This window comes from Rhododendron vialii, chromosome 13a (genome assembly GCF_030253575.1).
Source record: "Rhododendron vialii isolate Sample 1 chromosome 13a, ASM3025357v1".
NCBI classification, from domain to species: Eukaryota; Viridiplantae; Streptophyta; class Magnoliopsida; order Ericales; family Ericaceae; genus Rhododendron; species Rhododendron vialii.
The window spans coordinates 14,911,853-14,927,717 of NC_080569.1; the positions used below are offsets into that span (position 1 = coordinate 14,911,853).

A 15,865-nucleotide genomic window follows, 5' to 3' on the forward strand; every position below is an offset into this window, starting at 1 on the left:
AACGTGTTACTGTTGCTAATTGTACAAAACTGTTCAAGGAAAGACATTTTCACCAATTTGGTTAACTGCTGATCAAGGAATGACCCCCCCTTTTTTTTTTTTTACTTTTCGAAAAAAACCAACCGGTTTAAAATCTGGAGAGGAGAGAGAGAACCTACTACAATTTGTTTCATATGACGAAGGGGATGAGCGGAATGGGGAGTCTAATAGATGAGAATGCAAAACATATCCTATATTAAATAAAACAAAGTACAAGTGCGTGTGTGCAAAAGGCACTACCGGTTTAAAAATACAGAAAAAAAAAAAAAAAAGAACACAAGAAGGCATCAAAATAAACACAAGAAAAGCAGCTCGGTGTCGATTTGGGTAATGAAGGATCACCACCGAATCTTACCTACGAATGGGAAGTCTACTGAATAAAATTGTGAACCACCTAAATAATCATTCAGGATAAAACCATATGCTCAGTTTTCTAGCTTTTGTAATCATATTGGATCAAAAGAAACGAATCAAAACAGAAGACAAGTGAAAGAAGGTAATTCCATCCAAATGGTAAACTGTCTATGACACAGAGGAGTATTTGCAACTTCCCATGATACATCGCTTCCCGCCCTGAGCAAAAAGCCGAAAGACAATGTCGTATAGAGAGAGCACTGCACTAGCCCTAAGGGCATATTTGGTAAAAACAAAAATACGACTAGGGCAAATTTGGCAAAAAATAAAAAAAGGTCCTTTTAGGCACGGCGTAGAGGCGAACCCACCGGCGTGTTCTGGTTAGATGCCCTCGCCTCCTGGAAGTACATCAGCTTTTGCTGGTGGTGATCGTACGCCACCGTCACCGCCGCCGACGGTCCTCCACCGCGCGCGGCGGCGGAGGTTTGGTTGAGGCCACCACCGAGGCTTCGGTACGGATCACAAGACGAGGAGACACCGCCGCAAAAGCTGCTGGACCCACTACTGCCAGAGAAGTTTTTGTAAAAAGGCCCACCGAAGCCCGCCAGGGAATCTCCTCCGCCTACGATGAGGCTGCTGGTCGGCGTGGCGCTTCTTTGTCCGGCGCCGCAAAGTGGGCAGACAGTTGTACCCTATAAAGAAAAACTCCATGGAAACAAACAAGATGTCAAAACAAAAACAAATCTGTTCTTGTTCGCTTAACGAGGCATTTTGGAAAACAGTTTCTGCAAACACAATTACTACTATCAGTTTCTGTTTTCAAGTTGGAAACATTCAAAAATTATATTCCTATATCACTTTGCATTTGCATAGCAACATAACGCGCGCAGGACTATTTGAGGAAAATTATACAGTACTATTAAATTAATTGGTCAAAAGAGCAATTCTACGTGCATAAACTGATGTGTTCCCTCCGTTCCATAAAGTGGTGGATCAACTTGATCTTCTACAAAATTACGTGTATTTTTCAACTTTGAAAATAATGTATTTAGTTTTTTAAATTTTTTAACCATTCAAAAGATCTTATCAAAATATATCAAACAATATTTATATTGCACAAAAAAAATAATTGCAATAAATACAATATTTTTTAGCTTAAAAATTAGAGAAGTGCTAGCCGTACCGACCAATTTCAAACCGAAACCGTACCGACGGCCGCTCCGGGCTGTCTCCGGCCACCGGACGACCGATCCGAGCCGTTCAAAAATTCTAAAAAAAAAAACCGAGGGGCCTCACGCGAGAATAAACGGCATCCGATGTATGTAGGGTGGTTAGATCGAGTACCCTATTTTTCGCGTATACATATATAAACGAGTATACACGAAAAATAGGATACTCGATCTAACCACCCTACACACATCGGATGCCGTTTATTCTCGCGTAAGGCCACTCGGTTTTTTTTTTTAGAATTTTTGAACGGCTCGGATCGGCCGTCCGGTGGCCGGAGACAGCCCGGAGCGGCCGTCGGTACGGTTTCGGTTTGAAATTGGTCGGTACGGCTAGGATTTCTGTAAAAATTATACGTAATTTCGTATGAGATCAACTTCTTGAGATGAAAGACCAAAAGTTAAAATGTCCAATAATCATGAACCTCATAAAATAAAATTTTAAACCCGTGTCCGAATTTGTACAAAGAAATTGTGTGCAGAGACATTTGTGTTCTGTTTGTCAAATACGAACAGAATTCCTACCTACCCCAGTAGGCAGTTAGCTAGCTAACATAATCTTATTATTACTTTATTTATTTTTACTCTCAGATACGTATAAAATGTTTATTATGGGTTAATTAGAACATCACTTCGAAATACAAATCTCACGCATATTGCATGGTGTTGTTCGTACATTGGCGGCAGCGGCGGAGGAGGCGCGGTAGGTGGTGCCGTCGGGGTCGATGACCCAACCGGACTCTGCGGCGAGCTCGCGGAGGACCTCGTTGATGTCGGCGCGGGGGGAGAGGCGGTAACCGCCGTGCTTGCGGAGGCCGTGGAAGATCTTGGTGGTGATGGACCTCCTCTGCCTCTCTCTCATCTTGGTCTTCTCTCTTTCCTCTGCGCTTCTCCCACCGTTGCTTCCCGCGTCCTTCATCTCTCTCGCAGATGGAATACTGCTGATTGGATGGAGTATAAAACAACTTTTTAATTCTATACTAGACGACACAGGAGAAATTTTTCGGTGTCGGGTGAGTATATTTCACGTGGTATTCGCTCGGCACATTCGAACCGTCCATTACACCTTTAAACGGTTTGGATTGAAACACTCTTTCTTTTCTCAACCTAACATTTTCTTTTTCTATTTTTTCTCTTCAAATTTGAGCCACCAAAAAATATAATGAACGATTCGAAAGAACCGAGTGAACACCATGTGTTGCCCGCTCGGAAATGAAAAAAATTTCGACGAGCAGAGGTGCTTTGGGGGCTCTTAAAAGACGTGGGTGGTACTATATCGGACTGATGTGAGAGAGTTGCATTGAAGGAAGAGCGAGAGGGGGGTGCGCCGGGGTGGTTGTTGTGTATGAGAAAAAATATGATTCATGTACATACACCATGTACATATGCATTTTGGACCCGTCTAGAATTATTCAAGCCGTTTATTTTGTTCAAAATATTTTGGTAAAAGCCTTTATAAAAAATCAATTTTTTCGGATATCGAGAACAACATTTTCCAAAAATCTAACTTTGTTTCAGAATATAAGTCTCGATTTTGATGCAAAATTGAATATTTCGTAAAAATGTCTTACTGATATTTGAAAAAGTTGGTTTTTTACAGACTTTAAAACAAATAATTTTGAACAAATTGAACGGTTCAGATCAATTTTTTAGAACCCAAGACGACCCAAAATAAATGTATATAGATGTAGGTGCCTATAGCAGTATAGCACAGCTGGTATGTATAGATGATTTGGTTATGCTTTTTGCATGACAGAGAAGGTATGAGAGTCGCTACTGCATGTCTCTGTACATCGAAATGGAATCACGCGGTAGAAGTGAGAGAGAGAGAGAGAGAGAGGTGGTAGTTTTTGGCGGCTAAAGATCAGAGTAGTTAAGGCGCAGACTGCAGAGATAGGCAGGCACTCATTAGCTTGTAAATTGCTAATCCCCCCCTGACACATCCCCCGGCCCTACCTCTCTTTTTCCATTATACCCCCGCCTCTTTCTCTCTCTCTCTTTTCTTTCTTTCTTTTTTTACCGTTTGTTTCTTCTTCTTTTTTTCTTTTCTTTTCAGTTTCGTTTTTTTTTTCGTTTTTTTTTTCAATTTCGTTTTTTTTTTCATTTTATTTCCTTTTCTTTCTTTTCAGTTTGAATTTTTTTTTCCTCTTTAATAATAGGTTCAAGTCTAATTCTAGGCTTTGTAAAGTAATTGAGAGAAAAAAAGTGTTTCAATTGATCATGTTTATCCGACTGTTTTATTTTTATTTTTTTGTCCTTTATAGATTAAAAAATATAGTTACTAAAATAAGTGTTTCAATTTTCAATCCGTTTGAACCGGCGCAAAGTTGTTATTTTTCTGATCATTTCATCCTAAATGGTCCTAATAAATTTGTGACTCCAAGGCCTTTCAATGGACACCCTAAGAGAGTTTTGAAACTAAATAATGAGTCTTAGGGTATTTGTTGAAAGGCTTTAAACCAAAAAATTCATTATGATCATTTAAAATAAAATAATAAAAAAAACGATCCTTGCTCTGATTTAACTGAATTGAAAATTAAAGCACTTAATTCTTCAATTATATTTTTAAATATACAAAGGGTGTATTTATAGAAATTAAATAAATGAGGTATAAGTAAATAAAAAATTAAATTAAGGATCAAAAAAAAAATTCTCTCTCCTCCTCGCTTCAGTTTCTGTCTTCTCTTTTCAGGTTATGCATATTTTTTAAAAAGGTGTTCTGGAATAGGGTCCACTCTCCAATCTTCATAGACTGTTTTAGACAGTTTGTAAGTTTGAACTAATGGTCATAATTAATTTTTTTGAACCAACGGGCAACTTTGAACCAATGTTTAATTTTTTTAACTTTTTAGACAGTTTATATATTTAAAAATATAGTTAAAAAATTAAGTGTTCCAAATTTTAATATATTTAAACCGGTGGAAAGATTTTATTTTTTTAATCATTTTATCCTAAATGGTCATAATTAAATTTTGACTCTAGAACTCTCATTGAATAGCCTTAAGAAAGTCTTAGAATCAAATATCTATTAGGGCTAATCAATGAGAGCTACAAAGTTAAAATTTAATTATGATCATTTAGGATAAAATAATCAAAAAATTAAAATCTTTCTACCGGTTCAAACGGATTGAAATTTGGAACACTTAATTTTTTTAACCTTTTCAAACAGTTTATATATTTAAAAATATAGTTAAAAAATTAAGTGTTCCAAATTTCAATCCGTTTGAACCAGTGGAAAGATTTTAGTTTCCTAATCATTCTATCCTAAATGGCCATAATTAAATTTTGACTTTGGGGCTCTCGTTGATTAGCCCTAAGAGATATTTGATTCTATGAGTTCAAAAATTCATTATGACCATTAAAGATAAAATGATAAAGAAAACAAGATCTTTCCACCAATTCAACCGGATTGAAAATTGGAACACTAAAATAATTTTAAATAAATAAAAAAGAAAAAAGATAGAGGAACCGGAAAGAAAAGGAAAAAAAAAAAAAGAAAGAAGAAACTGGAAAGAAGGAAGGAAAGAAAGAAAGGAAGGAAGAAAAGGAAGAGAGAGAGAGAGAGGGGGAGAGAGGGGGTAATTTCGGGAAAGGGAGGAGGGGCCGGGGGGGGGGTTGTGTCAGGGGGGGGAGTAGCAGCCTCAATTAGCTTTGAGGATCTTTTTGGTGCACACCAGGACGGGGGGAGGGGTTGCTCTGCTGTCCCTCTTTCTGTCTAGGTCAAGCGGGATCCGCTACGGTTTTATTTTGATAATCGAAAATGTTTGCCTCGTAGCGTTCGTTTAATAAAATAATTTTTAAAAAAATTAACTCGAGCGAATATTATTAAATGCTTGATCAAAATACATATAACTTGTCAATAAATATTTTCGACCATCAAATCAAGACCAGAAAAAATCCTGCTTAACCGGGACGGCAGGTGCCCTCAATAGGAACAGCAGAGCCCCCAGATCACATACAGCAAATATAGCTTTGTAATAGCTCCCATCCATATAAATATGGCAACCGGACCCTCCCCGTTTCGAACGGCGCAAGTTTTTCACCTCGTTTTTTGATATTGAATTGGGGTAAAAATACTAAAATTTGGCTGGGTTCGGATTGATAGTACCCCGCCCCTAAACCCGCCTCGATATTACCCGTCCGAACCCACCTCGAAATGTATTTATTTTTAAAAATTTTACTTTTATCCTAATCTAATTATCATTAATACTTCAAATTTTACATTTTTATCCTAATATTATTATCATTATACTAAAAAACCCTTATATTTTCACCATTATATTCTTACCCTTATTTTCTTTTTTTTGCTTTAAGATTACCAATTTTTTAAATTTTTTATGAAGTGGGGTGGGGCAAATAAACCCGTTCCCCGATCGAGATGGGAACGGGGTACCCAAAAAATACCCGGGCGGGGTCGGGGTGGGGCAGGGATTGGGTAATAATTTTCGGGTCGGGATACACAAAAAACCGCCCCGCCCTACCCCGTTACCATTCCTACATCCATCTGTTTTACCCAATTTTAGTCCAAAAGTACTTGGTTCAGTTGGTTGTTAATGTTACTCATGTTACTTAGCCAAAAAATATGTTACTCATGTTAATTGAACGTGCTAAAAATCACATGGTACATGAATGTGTCGGAGTTTTTAAACACCGTGACATTCAATACGTCGAATTTGTATGGAAGACTAGTATTTTGCTCCAGCCAAATGAACCCAAAAAAGTATGCTCATAATATTTTGGTGATCACATTTGAGTACCACTACATTATGGGTACCATGTGATGTGTTACTCATATATTGGTAGAATATGCTTTTATAAGTCATGTAGTGGAGCACATTACGTACCAATAGAATGATATCAATGTCACATGGTACCCAAAATATGATCACCATAGCATTGCTCATAAAAAGTAAACGATCTTAAGCACACTTTCTTAATCAAAAGCACAAGGCAAAAAGACGAAGCCAGAGCCACCCAAGCATAGTGCATTTAAATCGAGTTTTTTCTCAATATGATTCAAGCAAAACCACATGTGGTTAGGGTTGCGAAAACCCACTCAAAAGGGTTTTTTTGTTTGTATGAGGCGTAAAATCTTAACTCTTGTGAAATCCGTCCAAACAGAATTGTCCCAATTTTAATTAGGCCTCCACTAGTAGACAATATGATTTATCCCAAAAAATACTTGAGTTATGTGTAAACTAATTTGAACACATTGAGTTACAAAGAAATGTGTGCGCTTATTGATGCATGTTTGTGACTCTCTTTTTTTGCCAAAATGTTGAGAGGTTCCATTGATAGGAGAAACAGTACATCAAAAAAAGCAAGATCCCCACGACACAACGTGCAAATCAAGCCACAAGAGAGAAGCCAGTAAGAAAGCACCCCCACTCCCCCACACAAATCTTCTAGTCACAACATTCACCGCAGAAAAATCGCACAACCAAACCAATGGAAACTCCCGAAGGGGAGGAAACAACCCCATCAGGGGGAAACAAAAAAAAAACAAAACAAACGCAGCAGAGAAAAACAAATCAAAACCTACAGAAACAGATCTACACTCCTAAATTCGGTTACCGAAATCGCAGATCACTGCAGCAACCATACCCTACCATCTAGCAGCACCAATGTTTGTGACTTAGAGGGAGACCGAACCTTGCCACTATTTTCCTCTCTTATCTATTTTAAGACTTGCACATACGTTGCTTGAATACGTCCAACAAAAAGTCTATATAACTACAACTCATTACACAAACAAAATACACTCACATTTATTTGTGGGTCTGACACACATTGAATGTGTAGTGTGCGTGGATCTCCATGTGAATGTGTTTGTGTAAGTATTTGTAGAAGTATGTGGTTGTAGAAAAATTGATACAACCCAAGCTAAATAGGCCTGTTCAAAGAACAAACAAAAAAAAAAGCTAAATAGGCAAATTTTGGGGCATCAAATTTCCACAGCAAAGCCGGGGGAAGAAAGAAGGTGGAGAGGGGAAGCGAAAGGGATTTTAATATATTCTACCGGAATCACATAAACCTCCGCCTGAATTTCTGTCCCTCGCAAAAAAAAAAGAAAAGAAAGGGCGATCACGATTACAATTATCCAACTTTAGGTACCAGTAAAGTGCTAATGAGGCATTTCCAGGTCTGGTCTCCGATCAAGCGCTTCTATCGTTGAATCGTCTGGAAATGCATCCGGATAGGTAGCCAAAATCTTTGCCTTCAGGCTTCTGCCCATTCAAAACAAAAAGCAAATAATTATCATACTGTATTGTAAATGGAAATAGAAACTTCCGAGACCAAACCATCAATGAACTACATTCAGTGGTAAACATAATCAAGCTACAGTAAAACAGAATACAGAATGGTAGCACCAGTTATGCAAATACTCCATTGAAGATTGGAGAACAACAAAGAACAAGGGCTGATAAAGAAAGAGCACGGCACTAAGACCCGAGATACATTGGACACGCAAATTCAGCTTGATTTGCATCTTCGTTTCCAACACTCACTACAATAAGAAACACTTCCAATGAACTCCAACTTGCCAGATACCCCACATAACAACAATAACTTTTTTTTTTCGAACGGCAGAAAATTTCTATTAATCAACTAACCTCAAAAGAGGCATATTCTTTACAAATATGAGAAAAAGGGGCAGGGGGATTCCTATCCCAGTCTAATGCAATAGCTCCATTGAGATGCTATCCAGAACAACAATTAGTTGCGACCATTGAGGCAGCTAAAGAAACTCGAAACTCAAAACTAGAGCCATAACAGAACCCAATAATTCTGTTTTCCAACTTATCCCATGTGTGATTAGGGAATTTTGTTAATCCAATCAATCTTCACACGCCTTACATAAAACCATAAACATCTCACCAATAGTGTTCACTTCTGGTCGCAATGGGAACCCCCGAAAATTTCTGCCAAACCTTGCATGCAACAACTATGCAATGAATATGCAATTTGCTTGCCTTTCTTTCTTCTGGTCCATCAATGAGAACATAGATGACACTATGCCCACCCTTTTTGCAAGTATGCATGCTATGGTTTTATAGGACACATTCATTTCAATACAGCAGTAGAAGACAGGTAATTCAAATAAACATGGAAAGGAGGAAAGATATTATACAGCATACTCTGCTTCTTCATCAAATACAAAGTCACAAAGTCTCAAAGAATTACTGGCGTTGTTCCTGTTCTATACAAGGGAAGACATACAGTTATGATTTAAGAATTTGGAGTGTGCTTATAATTAACTTCAAAATTGGCACCAAAACGTCTAGTCCCTTAATTAGTGAAACATTTTCAAGGTATACATGAAAGGACGATTTTTTCTCTCCTTTATGAAGGAGTTAGAGTTTTGTTCACCTTCCACTTAAGAGAGTGAACATTACCCTCCTTCTTATTGGTTGAACTGATGTGGACCCCACTATAAAGTGATGTCATGCTTTCCAAAAAGTGTATTGCATGGTAAACATGACATCACTTTGTGGTGGGGTCCACACCATTTTAACCTTTAACCAATGAGAGAGAGGATAATGTTCACCCTCTTTTAAGGAGGGTGAACAAAATTGCACTCTAAATAAAGACACACCTAAAGTAACCAAATCAAATATTCACCCATTTCTAATTATGGATGATTTACAGACCTGATAGAGGTTGTAATGAAAAATCTAGTATAATGAATGTAGTTTTTACTTCCTTTGAATTCTTTACCTCGTTTTTTTGCTCGGGTGGGAGGTTTTCTGGTTGCGGGTGTGGAAGTGGTTTCACATGATATCATGCATATGAAGTCCACAAATTATGTCACAGAGATGAGGTTAATAACAAATTCCCAATCCTAGTCAATCCACAAGAACTCTGCGATAAGTACTCGGCAATATTTAGAATGGTGGATGTGATAATAAATTACCTCAGTTTCTGAAATATGTAGTCAAGATCTGACTTCATTGACCTTAAGAGACGTGTATTTCTAGAAAATTCGCTGGAAACCTCTGCAAAGCAATGCTCTGAGTACTCGTTAAAATGCGAAAGAACAGCATTACTGTCCTGCAACCTTCCCAATCTGAAATTTGGACATACAAACTATTAATGCAGAAGGAAAAAAGGACGAAAAGCAAAACTAGAAAAACCAAAAAATGCGAAGAGCACATGGCAAACAGATTGAGTACCAAACTCAACGTGCAGCCCCAACTAAGGAACTGATGCTTGAAAAACTATACGGGAAAGCTGTATATCAAACACAAATACAAAGCAGGAAAACAATACACATTAAACACTGACAATCCCAAACGTTAAAGTTGTTTCTATGTGGCAACTGAAACCCGTCTTGGATAACGAAATGTAGCGAAATAACCAATATGGTAGCAAATAAAAATTAGAAAGAGGAAGGTGTATTTTGCTGCAGAGAAAAGGAAATAAAGACGTTTCTCTCTATGGTTAAGGGCCACCTGCATCATTGCATTTTAGATGAAAGTTGCAAGGTGCCAAGGGGTGTGCCAGTAACAATTTGGCAGCAACATACTGGCAATAGAGAAGATCAATTCTATCTCTATGGTTAACGGCCACCTGCATCATTGCATTTTAGATGAAAGTTGCAAGGTGCCAAGGGGTGTGCCAGTAACAATTTGGCCGCAACATACTGGCAATAGAGAAGATCAATTCTATCTCTATGGTTAACGGCCACCTGCATCATTGCATTTTAGATGAAAGTTGCAAGGTGCCAAGGGGTGTGCCAGTAACAATTTGGCAGCAACATACTGGCAATATAAAAGATCAATTCTAAGAAACTAACCACAGAATTTTAATTATTAGAGCAAGACCCAATTTTCTCTTTCCAACTGTACCAGATAAGCATGATGAAACCACCAGTAAAACCTACATAACCATACCCCAGGGCCCAGGCCCAGACTATGTCCCCAGTTGCTTAATCCCTGACATGCTACAAAAAAAAAAAAGTACCCATGTAATACCCAGTCGATGGGGGTATAGTTGGGGGAGTCTGGAGAAATAAATAACCTTTGGCAATATACCGGTCTCGGAAAGTTTAACCACTGTGATAGCGCCCCCATCCCTATACCTTCAGAAACCGAGGAACTCAAGGATGGTTGATAATATCTGAGTTGAACTAACACACACAGATCACTTTCTTTTTCTTTCATCCTCCCTCGATTGGGAATAAAACACCTACTACCCTAACCATCCTCCCTCGATGGGGGTATAATTGGGGGAGTCTGGAGAAATACCTAACCTTTGGCAATATACTGGTCTCGGAAAGTTTAACCACTGTGATAGCGGCCCCATCCCTGTACCTTCAGAAAACGAGGAACTCAAGGATGGTTGACAATATCTGAGTTGAACTAACACACACAGATCACTTTCTTTTTCTTTCATCCTCCATCGATTGGGAATAAAACACCTACTACCCTAACCATCATCCATTTTTTTCGTGAGAGAGAGAGAGAGAGAGAGAGAGAGAGAGAGAGAGAGAGAGGGTGTTACATGAGGTGTTGCAATTGTTTGAGAGAATCCAAATCCTCGGCATTGATAAGGGTTTTGAATTCACGGGACAATTCTTGGGATGCCGCTTCGATCGCATCTTTCTCCGATTGTTCCATCTCTCCCCAAGTCTCTCTATGCGTGTCCGATTGAGAGAGAAAGAGAGAGAGTCAGAGTTAAATGGGCTACAATGTGTTTGGGCCAATTATGGGCCCGATCAATGTTTGGTAGGGGTAGAGGGCCCAAATTGCAGCTTAATTGAGAGGAGGAACCCCAACAGAGAGAGAGAGAGAGAGAGAGAGCGAGCGCGAGCGAGAGAGGGAAGATGAACAAGAAGGAGATATTGAAGCTAGCGAAGGGATTCAGAGGGAGGGCGAAGAACTGCATAAGGATAGCAAGAGAGAGAGTAGAGAAGGCCCTTCAGTACTCGTACAGAGACCGCCGCAACAAGAAGCGTGACATGCGCTCCCTCTGGATCGAGCGCATCAACGCCGGCACCCGCTTACACGGCGTACTCCTCTCTCTCTCTCTCTAAATATTTATATATCCGTGCGTGTATATACATATCGTACCTTGATTGATGGTTATCCTAAGGGTTTTTGCTACTGCTGCAAATCTTTTGAGAAAATGGATTCACGCCGAAAATTTATTAGTCTCCAACCAAACAGCTAAGCTAAGGGGTGTTTCTGGTAATGAAAAATTTGTAGATTTTTATTTGTGGTTGAGAAGTTGTTAGGTGTTTCCGGTAGTGAATAAATTGTTGAAAAATGTTAAGTTGTTTCCGATAGTGTGTAAGTTGTTGATGGTTTGTGAGTTATAGTTGCCGTAGCAAAAACAGTTTTTGTTGACAAGTTTTTTTGTTAGTAGAAACGAAATGTGAAAATGCTAAAAGTTTTTTGTTAGTGGAAATGAAATGGAAAAATGCTTTTAAGTTTTGTGTGGTTTATGTTAGTAGAAACACCCCCTAAGTAGTAGAAATGATCTTTCTGCAAATCATTTGGGGTTTAGCATGTTACACGCAAAATGATTTCACCTTGTCAAATAACTCATCCCATCCACCATCTCTCATCTTTTAGATAAGTATCTTTGTCGTGGAGACCAGATGCATTGCATTCAATATTTCTTGAGGCTTGCATTGCAAAGCTCGACAAAGAGCATTGGTGATCTCCATTATGCCTCTCATAAGATGCAAAATGAACACAAATTCGAAGGATGTGATCATATCAAAAGCTGAATCTGCATTACCGCGTTGTGAATAGTTTCCTTCAGCGATGATCTTTTTAAGGACTGAACAAGTTGCATCGAACATTTTTATCAAACTCCGAATAGAACCCAAGTCAGAACCCCATCGAGTATCTCCTGCTCTCTTTAAAGTTCCAATTTGATTTAGCCCTTTACCGGTTTCAAGCTTATCAATAGCAAGAAGTTCTGCAAGTCTAGCAGCTTCAGAAGCTTTCAATAGATCACTACGTTTGCAAGAAGACACAACAATAGTGATCAAGAAATTCAATTTGGAGAAGAATTGATGGACCGGACTAACTTCTCTAGATGCTGTTAGTAAAGCTAATTGGAGCTGATTAACAAGACAATGAATGTAATATGCATATGGACACTCTGCACGAAATAAAGCTTGTAGACCATTCCATTCTCCTCGCATATTACTAGCTCCGTTGTATCCTTGGGCCCTGAATGTTCTGCGTACTAAGATTATTGCGAGAAAGAATTGAATCTGTTTCCTCCTTCAATGTTGACGCCGCAGTATCTGCAGCATGGGCTATATCAAAGAAACACTCCTTTATAAAACCATCCTTAGCAACAAATCTTAAAACAATGGCCATTTGCTCTCTTTTTGACTCATCTCGAGCTTCATCGACAATAATGCAAAACTTTGCATCGCCAATTTCTTCACGAATGAACTTCCTGTTCTAGTCGCAAAAATTTGTAAAATTTCCTTTTGAATACTAGGTGATACATAGGAAGCATATTTTGGAGCATGCTCCAACACAACAGCATCTACCTCTGCATTATAAGAGGCTAAAACCTTTACCATTTGCAGAAAGTTACCCCTGTTTGTTGAATTGGGACTTTTGTCATGTCTTCTAAGTGGGCAAGCTTGGAAGGTGAGATATTTGACAGCATCTATTGATGCCTTCAACTGCAATCGGTTCCTTGCTACTTCTTCAAAATTTGTTTCTCAATAATCTTTCCGGTATGCTGGGATTGATTACCTAAGTATTGACAACTTCTCACAGCATTCTTGTGTGTACTGTTATGTCTCCCAACTTGAGCAACAAAAGCACATTTCCCCCATTAACCTTCCTCCACGCTTGAAATCCATTTACACTAAATGCATTTGCTCCAGGGCGTGCTGACGGCTTTGTGAAAAGATAACATGGAAGGCAAAACACAGCATCTTTGGTTGGAGAGTATTCCAACAATCCAACCAATTTGGAAATGAGTTGAACCACGTAGCTAGGAAGCGGCAGGGATGTTTATCCGTAGAAAGGGGATATTCAGCCAAAATGTGTTTGGTAAGGCCCTGCTTTCACACAAGCCCATCGAATTTCATTTTGTTGGTTGACAGGATACTTCCATATTGATGGACGTAATCCGGGATCACGTTCCAAAGAGGAAATGTCAATTTCTTCAGATTCAATTCTAGGAGCTTGAAGGGCGAGCCTCAGGAATCGAAGCTTCAACATAAGAGTTTAAGCGCTGACCAGAAATTGGTCTACTAGCTTCCAAATGTTGAGAATATCTTGAAGAAGGCATAAATTGTGGTATTCTTCATGAGTAACCTAAATTACCAAATTGCTCTGTTACATTACATAGTATATATGAACATCCAACAGGAAGTACCAAATGTGAAGAACTTAAAGAATAAGAAGCAAAAACTTCACCTTTTGCTTTGGGATGTGGGGGCTAAGGCTGGATTTTACCAGCGGAGAGAGAGAGAGAGAGAGAGAGAGAGAGGGGTAGGTAGGAGGATAAAAGAAAAAACTCTGATTGCAGTGGGATCTGGTTCCCCCCCCCCCCCCCCCCCCCCCCCCTTAGAGAGTCAGAGGAGAGATACGGAGGGAGGACCAGAGGAGAATATATATATTTTTTTGCCTTGTTCACTTGGATTTTGTTGCACACGTTTTTTACTTTTAGAGAGAGAAAGAGAGAGGGGTACCAGTTTCTTTTGGTTTTTTTGAGAACAAGTACAGGTTAATTTCTTCTAGTTGAGGCAATAGTTGAGGCCTTGAGGGGACCAGATCTTCAAAGTACTATACCTACTAAGAAAACTGGGGGGGTTTGCAGGGGCTTGGCAACCCCCCCAATTCCACCACTGTTGACAACCTACTTTTGTGATTACTTCCATCTGCCATTTTGAGAAATTGCAAGAAGCTTTTCTTGTTGGCTTGGTCTTCTCACCGGAGAACTTGGCTTATGATGGAGGGAATGGAATTCTTCATGTACTTTTACTGATGAGAAATGAGAATATAAGGGTAGTGACATGCAGTAGGATTATTGTTAATGAAAATGCTGGGGGACTGGAAGACTCGAGAACATTTTGAGTATAGTACATCGATAGAATTCTTATTTATGTAAACGTCTATCCCTTGACAGAGCCGATTTTGTGACATAAAACTTTGCTTGGTTTGTTTCCATTGCTGTTGTTCTTTTTGATATTAGAGTAGGATGTAGGGAGAAGAGTGTTTGAGTCTACTGCTTTAAAATCTTGATTAGTACTTCATAGTTATCGAAAGAAGTATGATCATGTGTCATCGTTGTTCTCTAATCACTTGGATATCATCTTAGATAATATTAGGCCGTGGGTTCAGCACTCCATCATGGAGTTATTATGTCACTTGGTCATGCACTCCGCATTAAACTTCCATGTTGTCTTTGACAACGGGGCGCTTCCCGAATCCAGTTCTGTCATGAAACATATAGCGAGGTGGATCTGGGCACTATATTGTTTGGATGGTGCAAAGGGCAATAGGGGACCTCAGCCCTTCATTCCCCAAACTATCCTAATGCTCAAATTTTGTTGAAGAAATGCTAGGTGACACCTGGTAAACACCATTAACCCTGCAGAGCTACATTAAGAAATATGACCAATTTGCTGTGTCCTATTGTCGACTCTTCCCTCACTCGATTTTGTGTAGAGTAGATCGAAGTAACTTCATAGATGCCTCATCTTGTTCTGGATAACTCTAGAACCCTACATCTTGTCCTGACTTATACAACTTGAGTTACTATACTCGCCGTCACGAGGAGTGGAATGCTGACTTACACTTGTTTTCCTTTTTCTACACCAGGTTAAATATGGCAACTTTATGCATGGTTTGACGAAGGAGAATATCCAACTTAACAGGAAAGTACTGTCGGAGATCTCTATGCATGAACCACACAGCTTCAAGGCCCTCGTCAACATTTCCCACAATGCCTTTCCTGGAAACAAGAAAGTGGTTCCTCCCAAAAAGGAAGGCCTTGCCGTTCTTCTTTAGTTGGCTATTTGTTTGGGTCACATGTTCGTTTTGAGTTTGTTTCAAACAGATTTTTCAAAGCTTTGTAACTTGTTTGACTCTGCTCTGCTACTTGTTTAGTTGAACCTACATTTTCATAATCGATAAGTAGAAGATATGCATGGTCTGCTGCCAAACAAATGAATGGCATTGTTGAATGGGAAATTTTAACCGGAGAGTCTTGTTTTCTACACTGTTTTTGTTTGGGCCTTTTGGGACAAGTGAAACAGA

At 39.1% G+C, this 15,865-nt stretch overlaps 3 protein-coding genes across 6 annotated transcripts; 1 reads left to right on the forward strand and 2 right to left on the reverse strand.

Moving 5' to 3' along the window:
• Positions 1-496: 496 nt before the first annotated feature.
• On the reverse strand, positions 497-2,594 carry LOC131312931 (protein BZR1 homolog 4-like). The gene is made up of 2 exons (XM_058340955.1): positions 2,296-2,594; positions 497-1,085 (listed from the first exon to the last, which is right to left on the reverse strand). Exons 1-2 carry the CDS (start codon positions 2,536-2,538, stop codon positions 735-737), a joined length of 594 nt encoding a protein of 197 aa, XP_058196938.1. The 5' UTR covers positions 2,539-2,594; the 3' UTR covers positions 497-734.
• A 4,879-nt stretch (positions 2,595-7,473) lies between these two features.
• LOC131312932 (kxDL motif-containing protein LO9-177-like) lies at positions 7,474-11,259 on the reverse strand. 4 transcript variants are annotated; one of them, XM_058340956.1, is made up of 3 exons: positions 10,641-10,783; positions 9,535-9,687; positions 7,474-7,843 (listed from the first exon to the last, which is right to left on the reverse strand). In XM_058340956.1, exons 1-3 carry the CDS (start codon positions 10,781-10,783, stop codon positions 7,744-7,746), a joined length of 396 nt encoding a protein of 131 aa, XP_058196939.1. In that variant the 3' UTR covers positions 7,474-7,743. The 4 variants fall into 4 exon arrangements, with proteins under 4 accessions (XP_058196939.1, XP_058196941.1, XP_058196942.1 ...); XM_058340958.1 differs by lacking the exon at positions 10,641-10,783 and adding an exon at positions 11,124-11,259 and having other exon boundaries at positions 7,522-7,843; XM_058340959.1 differs by having other exon boundaries at positions 7,522-7,846.
• A 186-nt stretch (positions 11,260-11,445) lies between these two features.
• LOC131312933 (uncharacterized) lies at positions 11,446-15,775 on the forward strand. The gene is made up of 2 exons (XM_058340962.1): positions 11,446-11,631; positions 15,428-15,775. The coding sequence occupies exons 1-2, from the start codon at positions 11,446-11,448 to the stop codon at positions 15,614-15,616; spliced, it is 375 nt and encodes a 124-aa protein (XP_058196945.1). The 3' UTR covers positions 15,617-15,775.
• The last annotated feature ends 90 nt before the right edge of the window (positions 15,776-15,865 follow it).